The 22,352-nt window shown below is 36.1% G+C and overlaps 1 protein-coding gene across 13 annotated transcripts in view; it reads right to left on the reverse strand.

Moving 5' to 3' along the window:
- The window catches only part of FAM126A (family with sequence similarity 126 member A), a 120,369-nt gene that overhangs the window by 67,211 nt on the left and 30,806 nt on the right, over positions 1 to 22,352 (reverse strand). For all 13 annotated transcript variants that reach the window (XR_005526521.1, XR_005526522.1, XR_005526519.1 and 10 more), the window contains exons 2-3: positions 14,391 to 14,469; positions 5,267 to 5,368 (exon numbers count right to left, since the gene is read on the reverse strand). Coding sequence is in view for 3 of the 13 variants with exons in the window: in XM_039222515.1 (XP_039078446.1) it covers positions 5,267 to 5,368; positions 14,391 to 14,441 (153 nt within the window). In the remaining 10 variants the exon portion in view is untranslated. The remainder of the gene's footprint in view (positions 1 to 5,266; positions 5,369 to 14,390; positions 14,470 to 22,352) is intronic.

Genomic DNA, 22,352 nt, shown 5'->3' on the forward strand with positions numbered 1-22,352 from the left:
AGATCAAGACCTGAGCTGTGATCAAGAGTCAGATGCTTGGGGTGTCTGGGTGGCTCAGTCGGTTATAAACATCCGACTTTGGCTCAGGTCATGATCTCACGGTTTGTGGTTTCAAGCCCCGCGTCGGGCTCTGTGCTGACAGCTAGCTCAGAGCCTGGAGCCTGCTTCAGATGTCTCCCTCTCTCTCTGACCCTCCCCTGAACATGCTGTCTCTCTCCCTCTCAGAAAAAAAAAGAAAAGAAAAGAAAAGAAAAAACATTAAAAAAAAAGTCAGATGCTGAACTGACTGAGCCACCCATGAGCCCATCCTAAGAGTGATTTCTAATGGTAACAGAAATGTGGCATTAGAAAAAAATGCTTTTGAGGGGTACCTAGGTGGCTCAGTCTATTAAGCATCTGACTCTTGATATCAGCTCAGGTTATGATCTCACAGTTCGTGGGACTGAGATCCACGTTGGGTTCTAAGCTGACAGCACAGTCTGCTTGGAATTCTCTCTCTTTCCCTCTCTCTCTTCCCCTTCCCCCGTTCATGCACGTGCTTCCTTCCCCTCTCTTTCTCTCAAAATAAGTTAACATTTATTTTAAATATTTTTTTAAATGCCTTTCCATGACTAAAGCAGGAATAGAAGTTAGAAAAGAGTTAAGATTGGATAAATTTACGAGAAAATCTTGCGCATTTTTTTTTGCATTGAACTATTAACTGAGGCACATAGGTAGGAAAAAATACAGAAGTTGGAAGGACACCACTATTCAGGTGCCCATAGCCACTAAACTGATCTCTCCATACTCTGGGCTCCCTATGCCTAGAACACCAAAGAGATTTTATGTGGTTCTTTCAAAAAATAGCTGGCTTCATAACAGACTTGAGCTCTGTTAGCGTCTAATCATATGCTTCTCTTAAAGTTATAGCAATTAAAAGGACCAATCAAGGGGCTCCTGGATGGCTCAGTCGGTTAAGTGTCTGATTTTTTATCTCAGCCCAGGTCTTGATCTCAGGGTTGTGAATTCAAGCCCCACTTTAAAGAAACAGATAGATTAGATAGATAGATAGACCAGTCAAGCAAATTGCACTGTACCCATAAACTGCCTCTACAATTTCTTGAGTATAACATATATTCCTATCTCAGGGTCTTTGCATTTACTACTCCCTCTTCTGGAGACTCTTGCCCCTAGTTTTATTTTCTCCCCCTAAATCATTCAGACCTGGTTCAATCAGGAGCTCCTGAATCTCAACACATACTTCACCTACTCCACTTTGTTTATCTTCATAGTTTTTTCACTACTTGACACTGTATTATACATTTAGACATTTGCATAACGTCTATCTCACCTAAAGGTTCTGATGCAGAAGATCAAGAACTTAGTTTATTTGGGGGCACCTGGGTGGCTTAGTTGGCTAAGTGTAGAGCCCTTTTTTTAAGTTTTTTAAATTTATTTTTAAGAGAGAGAGAGAGAGAGACAGCATGAGCAGGGGAGGGTCAGAAAAAGAGGGGGACACAATATCCAAAGCAGGCTCCAGGCTCTGAGCTGCCAGCACAGAACCCAATGCAGGGCTCAAACCCACGAATGGTGAGATCATGACCTAAGCCGAAGCCGGATGCTCAACTGACTGAGCCACCCAGGCTCCAAGTTAAGTGTAGAACTCTTGATCTCAGCTCAGCTCTTGATCTTATCTCACAAATCATGGGAGTGAGCTTCATGTTGGGCTCTGAGCTGACAGTGCAAAGACTGGGATTCTCTCCCTCTCTCTCTCTCTGTCCCTCCCCTATATGCACATGTGTTCCCTCCCTCCATCTCTCTTTCTTTCTCTCAAAATAAATACACTTTAAAAAAGATTTTAGTCTATTTTGTTCACTGCTACATTTCTAAGTGATTTCTGGAACATTATATGGGTTCAACAAATACTAAATGAATTAAACTAAATAATAAAAAAGTACTATTAATAAAATCCAAATACCAAATTTGCCAAACTTCAAAAATACCCAAACAAATGTCCCAAATTTCAAAAATCCCAAAAGACAATGAATGATAGCAACATTATGGGAATATTTCCAAATTAAGATACAAAACATTCTAAAGAGAAAAAGGAGGGTTATGATGTTAAAATAGATTACACTGTTATATTTTAGAAGTGCTTCTAAATATATTTTTAAGATTGAATTGTGTTTTAAGAATACAGAATACACACTGTCATGTGTCTTCACCACATGAATCTGGCTAAAAGCATAAAACAAACTTAAATGCAAAATCTCCTAAACTAGTGCTTCTAAAAGCATGGTCCGTGGACTGAAGACCATCCACAAATGTTATCATTAATAGATTTTTTGTTTTTTGGGGTTTTTTTGTTTTTATTTATTTTTTTTTAAATATTTTTTTATTTATTTCTAGGAGAGAGAGAGAGAGAGAGACAGCGTGAGCAGGGGAGGGTCAGAGAGAGAGGGAGACACAGACTCTGAAACAGACTCCAGGCTCTGAGCTGGCAGTCAGCACAGAGCCCAACGCGGGGCTTGAACCCACAAACCACGAGATCATGACCTAAGCGAAAGTCGGACGCTTAACTGACTAAGCCACCCAGGTGCCCCTGTTTTTATTTATTTTTGATAGAGAGAGAAACAGCATGAGCAGGAGAGGGGCAGAGAAAGAGGGAGACACAGAATATGAAGCAGGCTCCAGGCTCTGAGCTGTCAGCACAGAGCCTGACACGGGGTTCAAACCCACAAACTGTGAGATCATGACTTGAGCCAAAGTCGGATGCTGACGCTTAACCGACTAGGCCACCCAGGTGCCCTATGATGTTATCATTAATTGAGAGGAAACAATGTAAATACAGAAATTGAGAGGAAACATTAAGAAACTTTTACAGCAACTGGATATTGCTACACCATCCAAGTTAGTGTTCAGCAGACTTACTGAACAGGATATAGTATAGATCAGTTAAGGGTTATCAAATTTGTGTGTTACCTTACATATGATATGAGTTTCACGTTAATCATGCATTAGGTACACATATTGTCTGCAACAGACTGAATTTTTTTTTAAAACTGGTCCTTTACCACAAATACTTTGAGAAATACTGCTCTGAATGAGAAACAATGAAATCTGGCCTTGTGTAGCAACATGGATGGACCTTGAGGGTGTTATGCTGAGCGAAATAAGTCAGGCAGAGAAGGACAAATACCATATGTTTGCACGTATAGGAGGATTAGGAGGAACTTAACAGAGGAACAAGGGGGAGAAGAAGGGAGGAAATGGTGGGGGAAAGGGAGAGAGGCAAACCATGAGAGACTCTTGAATGCTGACAAAAACTGAGGACTGATGGATGAGGGGGGAAGGGGGGATGGGCATGGAGGAGGGCACTTGTGGGGATGAGCACTGGGTGTTATGTGGAAACCAATTTGACAATAAACTATTTGTAAAAAAATAATAATAATAATAAAACACTTTATCTGCAAAAAAAAAAAAAAAAGAGAAATACTGCTCTGAACCATGAGTTGTATATTCACTTTGAATAAAAGAAATGCTGTACACCAAACTAGCCTATCAGAAATTTACCTTACAAACTATATCCAAAGTAGCCTCGTTAAAACAACCTTCATCACAGGGTAATTTCAAAATACAAAGCAGTAAATTAGAAACAAGATTTCATTTTTTAAAAAAGTAATAAAGCTATACCTATACTTACTCTGGTGAAATAATTTACAAATACGGAAAACTTTAAAATAGCTTCCATCGAAATACTTTAAAACCTAAAACACTTCAAGAAAACAAGCTATCTATATATGCTATACAAATTACAGAGCTTTGGGGGAAAAGGAAGGATTTTTGTGATTATTCAGTTATTCCAGGTAAAGTTTTGGGCTTGTCAGTTTCATCCCTAGTCTTTTCTTCTGCACTTAAAAGTCATGATGCACTTTATAGCATAATCAGTAAAAGCTGGGTTTTCCCAGACCCCTTCCTGAAGAGATTAACTACTCAAATAACAATAAACTCTAGTTTTGAGAGGTTAATCCAAAAGGCACATAGATCCACACAGGGCCGGTCTCCAAGGTATAAGTTAATTTTACCTTCGAATAATAAGATTAGTGGTGTTAGAGCTGCCATGTCATCTATCAAACTTAAGTACAAAAAGAATTACATACCTCATATCCCTCATCTCTACTCCACCTCTTTCCATTCTCAATAGCTTCCTCCTAGGCTATTATCCTAGTATCCTAGTCTTGCTTTCATTTTTCCATTCTCCAATCTATCCTCCACGTAGCCACCTTCCTGAAACAGTAATCTGATCAAGTCATACCTTCAGTGCAAAAGTCTAAGCTGCTTATGATGGAATTCAAGGCCCACCATGGTTATGACCTAAACCAGTCTTTCCAGCTTCAGTTCACTACCAGTTTTATTCTCTTGTTAACTATTGCATTAGCCTACTTGCTTTTTTACAAATGCCATGCCTTTTATTTTCCACACTATTTCCAATCCTTTTCTATTCTACTATGAATGGTGGGATTTAAGAGCACCAGAATCTGAAGTACAGATCATTTTATCACCTTCGAACTAAATTTCCTTTCTAAAAAAAGAGAAGGAGATGAGGGCAAGAGAAAAAAAGGGAGGAAAAGAAACAACAGCCAGACAAAACTGCTTGCCATTCCTTAAATGTTTTACATTTTCTCAGCCCTCCATATACTATCCCAACAGCTTAGAATATCCTTTCATCTTTCATATCTGGAAAACTTATGCATATCCATCTAAGCATTCCATTGAAAGCATGTATTTACTTATTGTCTCTCCCTTTCCACTTTCAGGATAAAGACCATGTGTTATTCATCTTTGATTTTCTATTCCTAGCATTGAAGCTGGTTTATAGCAAGTATACAAATGTTTGCTGAATGAATTTATAAATATAATGACACTGACTTTCTAGGCTACCTCTAGCAAGATAGATAGATGATAGATAGATGAACAGATAGATAGATAGAGGAGGAGGAACATGTCTACAGATGGCTTTTAGAATATAGTAATAATTCTATTTCTTGGCCTAGTGGATGGTACAGTGAAGCTCATTTTACTATAGTTCTTTTTTTTACTCAACCATTTTTTAACATGTAAAAAATCATGTTACTTCTCAATGTAATCAGTAAACAATCCATAATATATATTTAAGTTCTTTACACATATACTTTTTCTAACTCTTTTATATATATGTGATATTTCACAATAAAAAATTAAAAATCAACTGAATACTACTAGCACAATAAACTGTAAGAATACTTACCTCACTTTGTGGCTCTTGGATAACTTTATACAAAGATGAAACTAAAGAACTCTTGTCTTTCAAATTTGTGGCATAATTTGGTAAAGATGTTTCTGGTAGTGTCTAAATAAATTTTAAAAAATAGATTTTATTTTTATGAAATATCCATAATAGGCAAATCCACAAATAGAAAGTAGATGAGTTGTTACCAGAGACTGGAGGGTGGGGGAGATGTAGAGTGACTGACAGGTATGGAGTTTCTTTTTGGGGTAGTGGAATTAGTCACTGGCATTAGTTGCACAACATTGTGACTATACTAAAAACCACTATATTTTCACCCTAAGACAATGAATTTTATGCTATGTGAATTATATGTCAACAAAAAATATATTTAATTTTCTTATCATCAACAAGGACATAAATTAACATTAACACTTCATCTTTGATTGAACAGTTTGGGGTTAGAAATGAGAATACAAAACATATATAAAGTTAGAGATATATTTTTGTAGCATTATATAAGTTCTAAAATCATTAGTGGTATTGAGCCTACCTGTTAATAAACACATTGCATATGGATCTACTGTTTCAAACCTTAAAGCCACAGATTATCTACCAAAGTAACTCCTGAATTACATATGGTGACTGATAAGAGATAAGGCTGCTCAATTAACGAAGTTGGGGGGCAAATTTTACACTTCTCAGACTGGTGAAAAAGATAACCACACCACCAGCAAACTAATTTTCCTAATGCCATTTAAAATATGAACAATTAATTATAGCTTGCTATCACCAGTCATTCAGAAAAGACACCATGACCAGAGAAGAATGGGAAGAGATCAAACTCCAGTAGTTAAGTCAGACGGTTTGGGGTAAAAGTACTAGGGAAATCTGAAAAAAACAAAAACAAAAACAAAACACTTCATTATAACAAATGATAAAAGCCTACTCTTCTAGAGTATACCCCTTCCTTAATATGTCGCTAAGTCATTATTTTTTCTCATGCAAATTACTTCAATTAATCAATCAACAAATATTAATCTTGCAGTAGATATAGAATTTCAAGATATTGCTAATAGTCATTCCAAGATATATACTGTTTCTTATTTGTCCCATCTCCTAGTATTTAATAATTTAAAACAATTATGATTAGTGTATATACATGTACATGTGCATAAATAAACACTGAAAATTAAACAGCATAAATGTTTATACTAAGGATATGTGATTCATTTTTATTTTACCATGAACTCCTTAAGGGCAAAAACTAGCTTATTGTCTCTCCATCCACAGGACTCAGCACAAGGCCTCATACTCAAACCTTTGCTGAAGGGATTTATTATAGATGAACAGAATAAGAATTAACACTGCCACTATTTACACTTCAGTAAATTCTTTAAAAATAGGTCACATTTCATCTTAAGATATATAAGTGAATAGATTCCTTTTTTTAATTCAATAAGGTAGTTTTATTTACCAGAACAGTAAGTAAATGTGAACTATCTGGAAACCTTCCACCATTCTTCAGAGTAAAAAAAGAAAGTTTCACTGCAATTGCTTACATAAAGAGGAGATTAGGGCATTCTTCAATATTTCAAAAGCACGTAACAAAAGATCTCCAGGCAACATTCCATTTCCGTTATTTGATCAAGAGTAACCTTATACTAGGGGAATTTATATAAAAGGAAACAGTCAAATAAACAACAGATTTCCTTTTTTTTAAGTTTTTAAAAAATGTTTTATTCATTTTTGAGAGAGAGAGACAGAGTGCAAGCAGGGGAGGGGCAGAAAGAGAGGGACACACAGAATCCAAAGTGGGCTCCCGGCTCTGAGCTGTCAGCACAGAGCCAGATGTGGGCTTGAACCCACTAACTGTGAGATCCTGACTTGAGCAGAAGTCGGATGCTTAACCAACTGAACCATCCAGTCAGTCCTATAAATAACAGATTCTCTAACCCCCTGAATGGAAATGAACCTGAACTATATATATAAAATATATTATTATATGTCTATATATGTCTATATATAGTGTATGTCTAACTATAAAATTCAAAACAACGTGAATTGAAATATACATTTTTAAAAATGGCTAGTAAATATAAAGATTATTTTAATGTTATATATACTATCTAGACTAAAACTGGAACATTCATTAAAAATGTGAATTACAATTTTCAATTTATGTACCAATTAACTTTCATGAAGTAAAACATTGTAAAACAGCCAAAGGCAAAAGGAGGGCTCTTCTCTGAAAAGACAAACTCTGGACAAACTCTTCTCTGAAAATACCCTGGACCCAGGACACTGTGCTGCTAAATGAGAGGAAGTGCCTTCTAAAACTTAATGCACAAGTCTGTCATTATTTCATTTTGTGAATGTGGGGAAAGCTACTTTTGTCTATAAAAGGGGAGAAAATATAATTGCTGTTTATAAACAGTGCTTTGAAAAACTTAAGATCTAACCATGCCTAGTGGATTTAAGTACTACTGCAGCAAACCTTTGAATTTTCTTGCACTGTACTAGTTCAAAGGTACTCGCCTTAAGTACCAGCTAGGCTTTCTCACTTTTCAGAAGGCAGAACTGGAGACCAAAAAAAAAAAAAGATGGGGGGAGGATTAGTCTTGGCAAAAATTGAAGACAGATGCTTCATACTAAAGTATCATTTGGCAGATGGTTTTTCAAAAATGTAAGGAGGTGATATGGGTTGGGTGGAAGAGAATTAATGAAGATAGACAGATGGATGAAGAGCCAATAAATAAAACAACTCTTCAACAACATTACACATTAAGACTACATTTTGAGATTCAGTGACTACCATAAAATTGAAAAAATTAGGAATCCAGAATTCTGCTAGACAAATCTGCACATAGCATTAAGGAAAACACAACATAATCTGAAAGATAATACTTTACAAATCAATCTTTGAAAAGATAAAAACTGAATGATTCATAAAATCTTAAAGTCTCAAATCTAATCACTTTGTTGGTATATAAAGAGAATACTACTGAGGGGCTAGAGCTAGTGTACATACTGAGTAGTTTTTCCAACGGCAAAAAAAAAAAAATTGTGCAAAGCAAATTGTGTTGTCTTTGTACATTTGAGAGCATAGTGAATCAAGTTAGGAAGTTGGGAGTTCAAACTGTGACCATGAAACAACGTAAAGCTAAAATCATCTTCACAGACCACTTACTTCACTTTTTCTGATGAGGATATTGAAACCCAAAAAAGTTACGTGAATTTTCCACCATCATAAAACCATATAATAAGTACAATCAGATCAAAAGGTTTCTGACTTCTCAGCCCATTGTGCTTTGTACTACTTTATCAATCTGATGACCTTAGCCTTAATAGTACCACATGGTTATTAAATTCAACAACCAAGCAAAGGCTTTCTCCTCCAACCCCTTCTCTCCCACAATACCCCCCCATATATATATACATCCAAACTTCCTTTCTCATTTTAACCAAAATATGTAATTAACATCACAAATCATTTCAAAAGACAAGATACTCTAATTTTGAAAGTACTTAAGAGATATGTCCTCAAGTAATTTTCTGCCTTTTATTACCTTTAATATGCTGCTTTTTCCTGATAACCTTAAACCCTTCATCAAACATAAACAGAGCTGAATTCAACACACATTAACACAATTCAGATAACACTCAAAATAATTTTCAGAAATGCTTACCAAATTAACCAAGAAATAGGAAATATCTTGTTTTTAACTAGCTATAATGTAGACTTGACAATAATTTAAAACATTTACTAAATTAAATTGACTGGAAATTGGGTAAATTTTTTTTCTTAAATAGTTTATTGTCACGTTGGTTTCCATATAACACCCAGTGCTCATCCCAACAAGTGCCCTCCTCCATGCCCATCATCCCCTTTCCCTTCTCCCCCACCCCCATCAGCCCTAAGTTTGTTCTCAGCATTGAAGAGTCTCTCATGGTTTGCCTCCCTCCTTCTCCCCAACTATTTTTCCCCTTCTACTCCCCCATGGTCCTCTGTTAAGTTCCTCCTAATCCACCTATACGTGAAAATATATGGTATCTGTTCTTCTCTGCCTGACTTATTTCGCTCAGCATATCACCTTCAAGTTCCATCCATGTTGCTACAAATGGCCAGATTTCATTCTTTCTCATTGCCATGTAGTATTCCATTGTATAGATAAGCCACACATTCTTGACCCATTCATCACTTAATGGACACTTAGGCTCTTTTCATGTTTTGGCTACTGCTGAGAATGCTGCTATGAACATTGGGGTACATGTGCCCCTATGCATCAGCACTCCTGTATCCCTTGGGTAAATTCCTAGCAGTGCTATTGCTGGGTCATAGGGGAGGTCTATTGTTAGTTTCCTGAGGAACCTCCACACTGTTTTCCAGAGGGGCTGCACCAGTTTACATTCCCACCAACAGTGTAGGGGATGCCCATTTCTCCACATCCTCACCAGCACCTAGAGTCTCCTGATTTGTTCATTATAGCCACACTGACCAGCATAAGGTGGTATCTCAGTGTGGTTTTGATTTGTATTCCCTGATGCTGAGGGATGCTGAACATCATTTCATGTGTCTGTTGGCCATCTGGATGTCCTCTTTGGAGAAATGTCTGTTCATGTCTTCTGCCCATTTCTTCACTGGATTATTTGTTTTTTGGGTGTGGAGTTTGGTGAGCTCCTTATAGATTCTGGATACTAGCCCTTTATCTGATATGTCATTTGCGACTATCTTTTCCCATTCCATCAGTTGCCTCTTAGTTTCATTGATTGTTTCCTTTGCCGTACAGAAGTTTTTTTTTATCTTCATGAGGTCCCAATAGTTCATTTTTGTTCTTGATCCTCTTGCCTTTGGGGATGTATCAAGTAAGAAATTGCTGCAGTTGAGGTCAAGGAGGTTGTTTCCTGCTTTCTTCTCTAGGGTTTGGAGAGTTTCCTGTCTCACATTCAGGTCCTTTATCCATTTTGAGTTTATTTTTGTGTATGGTCTGAGAAAATGATCTAGTTTCATTCTTCTGCATGCTGCTGTCCAGTTCTCCCAGCACCATCTGTTAAAGAGGCTGTCATTTTTCCACTGGATACTCTTTCCTGCTTTGTCAAAGATTAGTTGGCCATACATTTGTGGGTCCAATTCTGAGTTCTCTCTTCTATTCCATTGGTCTATGTGTCTGTTTTTGTGTCAATACCATACTGTCTTGATAATTACAGCTTTGTAGCAGAGGCTAAAGTCTGGGATTGTGATGCTTCCCGTTTTTGTTTTCTTCTTCAATATTACTTTGGCTATTTCGGGTCTTTGGTGGTTCCATACACATTTTAAGATAGTTTGTTCTAATTTTGAGAAGAATGCTGGTGCAATTTTGATTGGGATTGCATTGAATGTGTAGATTGCTTTGGGTAGTAATGACATTTTGACAATATTTATTCTACCGATCCATGAGCATGGAATGTTTTTCCATTTCTTCGTGTCTTCTTCAATTTCCTTCATAAGCTTTCTATGGTTTTCAGCATACAGATCTCCCATACCTTTGGTTAAGTTTATTCCTAGGTATTTTATGTTTTTTTGTGCAATTGTGAATGGGATCCATTTCTTGATTTCTCTTTCTGTTGCTTCATTATCGGTGTATAAAAATACAACCAATTTCTGTACGTTGATTTTGTACCCTGAAACTTTGCTGAATTCATGGATCAGTTCTAGAAGGCTTCTGGTGAAGTCTGTTGGGTTTTCTATGTAGAGTATCATGTCATCTGCGAAAAGTGAAAGTTTGACTTCTTCTTTGCCAATTCTGATGCCTTTTATTTCCTTTTGTCATCTGATTGCTGATGCTAGGACTTCCAGCACTATGTTAAACAACAGTGGTGAGAGTGGACATCCCTGTCGTGTTCCTGATATCAGGGGGAAAGCTCTCAGGTTTTCCCCGTTGAGGATGATGTTAGCTGAGGGCTTCTCATAGATGGCTTTTATGATGTTTAAGTAAGTTCCATCTATGAAATTGGGTAAATTTAATCTTGGGGGCGAGAAGACAATTAAATTACTTTTTAATTCATGGCGCTCAGGATTTTATTCCCTTCCTCCCAATGGAAAAGTTTCCTTATCCTTGAATTAAACATAAAAGTATTGATAAAATAGCACTACCCACATAATAGGCTATATTGATAAAATATTATTTAGATAACACTTTATTCACATCCTACTTTCTTTTAGTGGAAGATGGTATTTAGAAAACAAGATCTGGGTGCATGGTATACTCATTACTACTGGGGTGTCATTGTCATTGTTTCTCGGCCCTCCGAGTGAACAAACCCAAGAAATATATGTATGCATTTATATACAGATATACATGTATAATGATGTCACATACATATTTAGATCCATGAGTTCATTCTGATTCTTCCAATCTCAATCTAACACCTTAAGTTTCTTTCTTGCCATTCCCCATCCCATGTTTCTAATTCCTTTCTCAGACACAGAGAAACCTAACTCCCATTATCCTCCATATATTTATTTATTTATAAAGTAACCAACCTACCAATGTAACCACTCTGGCTGAGTTTTCTACATGTCACCTCTGCAACCCTCCATTCCAACTACCCAGTTCAAGCACTAGGGCATACTGTCACCCATACTTCTGCACTGCCCCCTTACCCTTCCTTCACTGCTACACTTGCTAGGGTGCTATGTATCCAAGCCAGGAGGGGAAGGGAATAAACAGACAGGAAGGTAGGGATTTAGTCATGATTTTCAATTACTTGCCTTAACAGTTAACCCTTTCCCTATACCCCATCCTTTAACAGGCCCTCTTTCCACAACTCCCATATTAAAAATTGGCTAACTGCCTATATTTGCTTTTGCAAATTTGACTTCACTATTAAACATAAGAATGCCTAATAGTACTCCACTCTTAAACTTGACAATTTCCACCAACCTATCAAAAAAAAATCATGATATAATGAACCATATTAAATACTCCTGAAGCAAAAAAAAAGCTTAAAAACCCCTGAACACTGGGGCGCCCGGGTGGCTTAGTCGGTTGAGTGGCCGACTTCGGTTCAGGTCATGATCTCACAGTTCATGGGTTCGAGCCCCACGTCGGGCTCTGTGCTGACAGCTAGCTCAGAGCCTGGAGTCTGTTTCAGATTCTGTGTCTCCCTCTTTCTGACCCTCTCCTGCTCACGCTGTGTCTGTCTCTCTCTTTCTCTCAGAGAAAAAAAAAAACCAACAACAAAAAACCTCCACCTGAACACTTACTCACAAAAACAACATATGCAGGGGAAAAAAGCACATACAAAATGTAATGAAATTATTAAAATATGTAGAAGGCACTATATACAGTGTACTTTTGTAAGATTCTACCTCACTTTATGATGACTTAGGGGATCTGTAGCAAGATACTCAACTCATGACGATAATAAATTACAAAGCAAAAATGTGTCCAGCCATTTGTCAGGATAAGATAATAATGACTGACAAGGCCAGCTGCAAAATTAACAGGAAACACTGCTTCTCTCAAGAACACACTGAAGCTAAAGTGTCATAACAACCTCTCTTTTTAGTGATTAACTATATCCTTATTCACGGAGAAGCCTTGTTATCTAAAATCACAGATATCAAAAACTTTGCTGTTTAAACATATACCAGTAAGAATGAAACATCCCACTCTCTCCTGAGGATCTAAGTCACCTTACACAGACAAGAGAAGTAGGCTTGATTTTCAGCCAAGGTGCAGAGCTTTCACATAAGGGGTTCTGAACACAACATTCCACGTAGATGTTAACTGTGTAGTTTCCAAGACAACATGACCCTGGGTCCACTTGGAAGTCCACACCAGATTTTAATCCATTACACACAGCTCTGCTTTGTATTAAGCCTATCAAAATACTACTTCATTTAAATTTCTGGGTGGCTGGGTGGCTTAGTCGGTTAAGCGTCTGACTTTGGCTCAGGTCATGATCTCACGGTTTACGAGTTCAAGCCCTATATCAGGCTCTGTGCCTCAGAGCCGGAAGCCTGCTTCAGATTCTGTGTCTCCTCCTCTCTCCACTCCTCCCTTGTTCATGCTCCCTCTCTCTCTCTCTCTCTCTCTCTCTCTCAAAAAATAAACAAACAGGGGCACCTGTTTGATGGCTCAATCAGTTAAGTATCTGACTTCAGCTCAGGTCACAGTCTCACAGTTGGTGGGTTTGAGCCCCATATCAGGCTCAGTGCTGACAGGTTGAAGCCTAGAGCCTGCTTCTGATTCTGTGTCTCCCTCTCTCTCTGTCCCTCTCCTGCTCACTCTCTGTCTCTCTCTCAGAAATAAACAAACATAAAAAAATGTTTTAAATTAAAAAATAAACATTAAAATTTTTTTTAATTTTCCATCTAAACTTCACCCTTCCTCCAAATCCTAGAATAATTTTGTCTTTTCCTCTATTTGGTAAGATGGCCATATAGTGCCTGTTGTAGTCTCCTTCACTGAAACAAGCCAAGTAAGTCCGACTTTGTCAGGCAATACATTTGTCCCTCAAAGTCATGGGCTGATTAGGCTAGACAAAAAAGTGATAGTTGCATTCCAAACTCTTCATTACTCTTGTTCGTGATCATGGAGTTTACGTAATTATGTGTAACAAGACCCAAAGGACAAGGAGAAGGTAATTAGTTAAAGAATTTTAGCAATTATAAAGCTCCTAAGACAAGAAAACAAAAGTTAACCAGCTAGAGAAGAATCCATCGCTAGAAAAGTGGGCAAATATCTTTTCATCTTCTCCTCGTTGTTGATCATGCCTACTCCCTTTGCCCCCAAATTGGGAGAAACATTTCAACACTGAATTTTTGATGGTGGTTGGAAACAGTAACATTAATATTCAGAAACATTAATCATTCTTTGTGGTGTTGTTATGAAAAGGAGCAGACAAAATCTTTTAACCACTTGAGGGGAAAAAAAGGAATTCATTTCCTAGGGAAAAAAAAGTACTGCTATGTATAAATAATTCCCTATTAAGATTTGTTGGAACATATTTCTGCTTCCATAGATATTTAACCTTTCAGTCATTAAAAAGAATAAAAATTACAAAAAGTAAAATAAAATTTAAAAAAAGAGCAACTGTGATTTAAATGCCAGATAAAACTTCTTTGGAATAATTACTATATTGAAACAGTAAATATTACCTTGAACTCTGACAACCATTCCTCCACAACCCCTTTCTCTGAAGTGAACATCTTTCCACATCTGTTCTAGACCTTCAACCTGGAAGTTAACATAGAAAATGTTAAAATTTTTAATATATTTTATTTTCAGATTAATATGAATAGAACTAATCCTATAAATTTTTCTTACTTCTTATTTGTGAAATTAAGGCAGATTCAAACATAAATTAGTAGGCTCACTTCAAAACAATGTGCACAAACAAGTACTCAAGTGCAAGAATTATAACAAAAGATAAATATCGCAACATAACTAAAATGGCTCTGCAATGTTCATTTAGCTTTTAGGAATGCCAGCTGTAAAACATACTGAACACTTTCCCCTACTTTCAATGAAATAATTCCAAAATATCAATCTATCTTAGGAAAATTGCAGAAAATATTTTAAAACTGCAAAAATACAAAATTCCCTTTATAGAAAGCATTTAAGTAATTTAATTTGCTTATATTTTGATATCTATTTAGGCAAGCCACTTGGCTCCCTACAAGCTTAATACTCATAAAACAATAGTAAAAGTGATAATATTCAAGGTAATGATCACATTCAACAATAGTTATTCAGAAGATTGGGATTTAGTTAAGTAAAATAAGAAATAAAAAGAAACTAAAGAAAATCCAAAATCCAAAAGAAATTTATCTCAAGCAAAATTGTTGTAGAAGTACAATGTGGTTTTCTACACCCAACTATATGAACATAGACCTAGAAACTGTTTTGTGAAGAAAACCTTAGCTCTATCTGAATGTCCTAACCTCCTAATTAAGGCACAAATCCTGCATCAGACTAAATCTTTATCATGTAGTAGAAATAGAGGCATAATTGCCAGAAACTGAATCTTGATTCTATTACTTATTTGTAGTAGAACCTTAGGCAAGTTATTTACCTTACTTTTTTCATCCGTGAAATACAGATAACTAGAGCACCTACTGTCAAGGGTGATGATTAAATGAAAAATGTAAATAAAAGCACTTATTGCAATATCTGGCAATAAAGTTTTAATACTCTGCAATATTATTATTGAAGAATAGCAACTCAAAGAGCCTCTACTCGGCTGTTGACCAAAGTGTACAGATATGCTTTAATGGACAACATAGGTTCTTGCCAAAAAATATACTCTTGTGTTTCTATTGTCTAAATCCCATTAAAAAACATGGTTAAGAAAAAAATATGTGTAAGTGTATATATATACATATACAGAATTGAGAGATATGTGTATTATTTTTTAGAATTAAAAATAGCCCATTTATTTTTGTTTCAAATTTTATCCTTGGATCAAGTCAGACTATCAGAAAAGCACAAATCTGTAGCATATTACTGATTTTATAGAACTGTCCATTCAGATAAATTGGCCTTTGGAATTGTGTCCACATGTTATCATCTTTAAAATCCAAAAAAGGAGAAAATTCACATCTTCATTTTTTACCAACAAGAAAAACTCTCCTTTAGAGTAAGTGGTTTGCTTTTACATATGGATACTGTGAATCTCATAACTGATTCTCTTTGCTTTGACTCTGATAAATGGGAGTTACAGTTTCTGTCTTAACTCTATATATAAAAAAGCAGGCCTGAATTAATCTTATCTGTTATTTTATATTATACTCTTACCCTTATTTTCTTCCTGCATTTTTATTTTTATCTTGTTATATTATACTTATTTGTGAAGCAAAATGAAGCAAAGTAAATTTAAATACATATGAGTTTTCTTTTATATTCATCCATTGTTTATTTAGTAAATTAGGACAGAAAATTATCACAAATAAAACCATGCTACATCAAATTACAAATAGGAAGGTGAAATTTTTACAAAAATTCAAAATAATTCCCTAGTTAAAATTAAGACTAATTTCTAAAAGATTAAAAGAAATCAAGAGGGATCTGACTATCAAGAATAGTCAAAGCAATCTTGAAGAACAACAGAGCTATAGGACTTGAACTTCTAAACATCAAGGTTCACTAGACAACTTACCAAACATCATAGTAGTTAAGCCAGTGTGGCATTATCATAAGGGCTGAAAAGAATCAATAGAATGAAACAGGGTAGCCAGAAATATATGTATATATTGGGGAAAGAACCATAACCTGCTAGTTCATATCATATGCAAAAATCAGTTCCAGTTGGATCATAGATTTAAGTGAAAAAGGCAAAACATAAAGCATTTGGAAGAAAACATAAGAGAATACCTTCATAACCTTAAGTAGGGAAAGGTTTCTTAAACAAGAATCATGAAAACACTGATCAAAAGGCAGCTTAAAAAAATAAATTGGACTGCATTAAAAGCAAGTTAAGAACTTCTGTTTGTCAACAGATGAATGACTAAAGAAAACGTACCACATGGTGGAATACTATTCAGCCTTAAAAAGACAATCCTGCCATTTGCAACAACATGGGTGAATCTGCAGGACATTATGCTAAGTGAAATAAGTCAGGCACAGAAAGATAAATATTGCAAGACTTCACTTCTATGTAGAATCTAAAAAAGTCAAACTCATAGTTAACAGAGAGTAAAATGGTGGTATCCAGGGGCTGGGGAGGTGGGGGCAATGGGGAGATATTGGTCAAAAGATATACATTTTCAGTCATAAGTCCTGGGGATCTAATGTACATACAGTACAGTAACTACAGTTGAAAATGTATACTTGAAATTTGCTGAGAGTAGATCTTAAGTGTTCTCAACACACACACACACACACAGGTAACTATGTGAGGTAATGGATATATTAATTAGCTAGATTGTGACATATTGAAATATTTATACCTTAAATATATACAACTTTTATTTGTCAATCATACCTCAATAAAGCTGGTGGGAGTTTGGAGGTGGGGGAAAGGGAAGAACTTCTATTCATCAAAAGTTACCACTAAGAGAATGAAAAGCCAAAGCCAAAGAGTGGGAGATGATATTTGAATTTCATATATCTAACAAAAATCTCATATACAGAGCTCAAATTAGTATGAAAAAGGCAGACAATTCAATAGTAAAAACAAGCATATCAGTTACCCAAATGGAAACTAACATATGAAAGGTGCTCAACACACACACATGCACACACACCTGCACACACGTGCAGAAACACTTGCCAGTGTGACTAGAATGAAAAACAAATAATTCCAAGTGTTGAAAAGATATGGAGCAAACAGACTATTCATACAAGCTGGTGTAGATATAAATTGGTACAATATCTTAGAAAACTCTTTGACAATATCTTTTGAACTTGAACAAATGCATCTTCCATAGGCCAACCATTCCACCGATAAAAATAAACGCTATAGAAATGTGGATATATGTTTTCTAAAAGATGTGGTTAGTTAGGAATTTTCAGAGCAGTAGTTTTTGTAAACGGTTAAAAACTAGAACAAACCAAACGTCCATCAAGAGTAGAATGGATAGCACCACAAACCGTAATATACTTAGGAATAAATCTAACCAAAGAGGTGAAAAATCTATACACTGAAAACTATAAAGATTATGAAAGAAATTGAAGAAGACACAAAAAAAAATGGAAAAATATTCCATGCTCCTGGATAGGAAGAATAAACATTGTTAAAATGTCAATACTACTCAAAGCAATCTACATATTCCATGCAATCTCTATCAAAATAACACCATCATTCTTCACAGAACTAGAACAAACAATCCTAAAATTTGTATGGAACCACAAAAGACCCCGAATAGACAAAGCAATTTGAAAAAGAAAACCAAAGCTGGAGGCATCACAATCCCAGACTTCAAGCTATATTACAAAGCTGTAATCATCAAGACAGTATGGTATTGGAACAAAAACAGACAGTCAGATCAATTGAACAGAATAGAGAAACCAGAAATGGACCCACAAACGTATGGCCAACTCATCTTTGACAAAGCAGGAAAGAATATCCAATGGAATAAAGACAGTCACATCAGCAAGTAGCACTGGGAAAACTGGACAGGAACATGCAGAAAAATGAACCTGGACCACTTTCTCACACCATATACAAAAATAAACTCTAAATGAATGAAAGATCTAAATATAGGTTGGAAACCATCAAAATCTTCAAGGAGAAAGCAGGTAAAAACCTCTTTGACCTTGGCCACAGCAACTTCTTACTCATCACATCTCCAGATGCAAAGGAAACAAAAGAAAAATGAACTATTAGGACCTCATCAAAATAAAATCTTCTGCACAGTGAAGGAAACAATCAGTAAAACTAAAAGGCAACTGACGGGATGGGAGATGATATTTGCAAATGACATATCAGATAAAGGGTTGGTATCCAAAATCTATAGAGAATTTCTCAAACTCAACACCCAAAAAACGAATAATCCAGTGAAGAAATGGGAAAAAGACATGAATAGACACTTCTCCAATGAAGACATCCAGATTGTCAATCGACACATGAAAAAATGCTCAATATCACTCATCATCAGGGAAATACAAATCAAAACCACAATGAGATACCACCTCACACCCGTCAGAATGGCTAACATTAACAACTCACGTAACAATAGGTGTTGGCAAGGATGCAGAGAAAGAGGATCTTTTTTGCACTGCTGGTGGGAATGCAAACTGGTGCAGCCATTCTGGAAAACAGTATGGAGATTCTTCAAAAAATTGAAAATAGAACTACCCAAGACCCAGCAATTGCACCACTAGGTATTTATCCAAGGGATACAGGTATGCTGTTTCAAAGGGACACATGCACCCCAATGTTTATAGCAGCACTATTAACAATAGCCAAAGTATGGAAAATGCCCAAATGTCCATCAATGGATAAATGGATAAAGAAGATGTGGCATATACACACACACACACACACACACACACACACACACACACACACAATGGAGTATTACTCAGCAATCAAAAAGAATGAAATCTTGCCATTTGCAGCTACATGGATGGAACTAGAGGGTATTATGCTAAATGAAATTAGTCACTCAGAGAAAGACAAATATCATATGACTTCATTCATATGAGGACTTTAAGATACAAAACATAAGGGGAGGGAAGCAAAAAGAATATAAAAACGGAGGGAGACAAAACATAAGAGACTCTTAAATATGGAGAACAGAGGGTTACTGGAGGGGTTGTGGTAGGGGGGATGGGCTAAATGGGTAAGAGGCATTAAGTAATCTACTCCTGAAATCATTGTTGCGCTATATGCTAACTTGGATGTAAATTAATAAAAAAAATGGGCAAATTACGGTATACCACACATGGAGTTCTATACAACAATGACAATAAACAAACTATAATTATATCAATGTCACAATGTTGGGGAAAAGAAGGCAGATAAAAGAGTACATACTCTATCATTACATTTACATACACTTCAAGAACAGGCAAAATAGCTCGTTCCCTTAGAAAGTCAGAAAATTAGGATAATTTTTCAAACTTCTAATTTTGAAATATTCATAAATTCATAGGAAGTTGCAAAAAAAATAGTACAGGAGTAATGTCACCAAAAATGGAGTAGTAGAGCGTTCCAGGGCTCTACCTCTCCACAAAAACAACTAATAAGCTGATAAAAACTGTCAAATCAACTCTTGTAGAACTCTGTAATATAGTCAGGGGCGCCTTGGTGGCTTAGTCGGTTAAGCGTCGACTTTCGCTTGGGTCATGATCTCGCGGTTCGTGGGTTCGAGCCCCGCGTCAGGCTCTGTGCTGACTGCCAGCTCAGAGCCTGGAGCCTGTTTCAGTCTGTGACTCCCTCTCTCTCTGACCCTCCTCTGCTCACGCTCTCTCTCTCTCTCTCCTAGAAATAAATAAAAAATATTAAAAAAAAAAAAAAAAAAGAACTCTGTAATATAGTCAAAAACCTACAAGACCAGGGTCTTTCTTAGTGAAGAAAGAAACCACTGTACTGTAGTAAGCAAGCACTGGGACATTTTAAATTGCTCACCTATAATCCCAAACTTCTTAGATCAGCAGTAGCCATGAAGACAGAGAAGTCTGAATTCTTGGTGCAGGTTGCTAGTTATGCAGGAAGCAATACAGACCTTATTTTCAAAGAACTGTTTCAACCTATCTGGGGGTTCCCTGAAGGACTGGTGAAAACCATTGCCTTTGTTTTGCCCAAACAAAGTGACATGCTCTGGGTTAGGAATGCTTCCTGGATGGCATATGCTGAAAGCATTTAAAGGTAAAAGCATTTGGCCACAGCAGCCTAGAACTAGGGATAACAATCAGTACAAGCAATAGCCAGACTGAAAGTTCTGGGAAGGAAGCTGTTTGGAAAGGAGATAAGTGGGTGAATACAGCTTTTAAATGTTCCTTCTGTACTGATGAATCTACCAAACATTTAAAGTATTAACACAAATTCATCTCAAGCTCTTCCAAAAATCGAAGGGGGAATACTTCCTAACTCTGTCTATGAAGCCAGCATTACCCTGATACCAAAGCCAGAAAGAAAACTATAGACCAATATCACTTATGAATATAGCTGCAAAAATCCACAAGAAAATATTAGCAAACCAAATTCAGCAGCATTTTAAGAAGATGACACATCACGACCCAGTATGATTTATTCCAGGAATGCAAGGGTAGGTCAACGTTACAAAAACCAATCAATATAATACAGTCTGTTAATATAATCAAGGAAAGAAAACACAAGATCATCTCAGTTGATGCAAAAAAAAAGTGTTTGACAAAATCCAATACCTTTTCATTAAAAAAAAAAAAAGTACTTTAAAAGTATTGCTACATCCATGTTGCTATAACATGATGAGCACTGGGTGTTACATGGAAACCAACTTGACAATAAACTATTTAAGAAAAAAAAAGTTGGAAAATTTAATCAAAACAACAACAACAACAACAACAAAGGTGCCAAGGTCATGCAATGGGGAAAAAATAGTCTCTTCAACAAAGGTGCTGGAATAACTGGATATCTATGTGAGAAAGAATGAAATTGGACCCATACTTCACATCAAATTTTAAAAAATAACTCAAAATGAATTGAAGAGCTAAATATAAAAGCTAAAACTGTAAAAGTCTTGAAAGAAAACATAGGGGTTAATTTTCATTATCTTGTGTTTGGCAATAGCTTCTTACATAGACACTAAAAGTAAGAGCAACCAAAGAAAAAACTAGACTTCATCAAAATTTAAAATTTTTGTGCATCACTCTTGAATGCTGAGAACAAACTGAGGGCTGAGGAGAAGGGGGGTGACAGGGATGGAGGAGGGCACTTGTGGGGATGAGCACTGGGTGTTATATGTAAACCAACTTGACAATAAACTAAGGAAAATAAATAAATAAATAAAATGTTTGTGCATCAAAGGACATCATCAAGAAAGTTAAAAGACAATACAAAGAATGGGAGAAAGTATTTACAAATCATGTAACAGATAAAGATCTACTATACAAAAGATATAAAAAACTTACAACTCGGGGTGCCTGGGTGGCTCAGTCAGTCAAGCAACCAACTTTGACTCAGCTCATGCCTGATCTCATGGCTTGTGGATTCAAGCAGGTATTGGGCTCTGTGCCTGGAACCTGCTTCATATTCTGCATCTCCCTCTCTCTTTGCCCCTCCCCCACTCATGCTCTGTCTCTGTCTCTCTCTCTCTCAAAAATAAATAAACATTAAAAAAAATTTTTTAACTCTTACAACTCAATGACAACAAAAAAGACAGACAACCAAATTTTAAAATGGAAAAAGACTTGAACAGACATTTCTCTAAACAGAATATACATTTAGCCAACAACCAGATGAAAAGATGCTCACCATCTTTAGTCTTTGGGGAAACGCAAATCAAAACCACAATGAGATACCACTTAATATCCAGTAGGGTGGCTACAACTTTTTGAGGTATAATTGACATATAGCATTGTTAGTTTCAGGTATACAATATAATGACTCAATATCTGTATATATTGTGAAATGATCACCAAAAGAAATCTAGTTAACATCCAACACCATTAATAGTTACAAAAATTTTTTTCTT

This window comes from Hyaena hyaena, unplaced genomic scaffold (genome assembly GCF_003009895.1).
Source record: "Hyaena hyaena isolate Hyena2069 unplaced genomic scaffold, ASM300989v1 scaffold_1148, whole genome shotgun sequence".
NCBI lineage: Eukaryota > Metazoa > Chordata > Mammalia > Carnivora > Hyaenidae > Hyaena > Hyaena hyaena.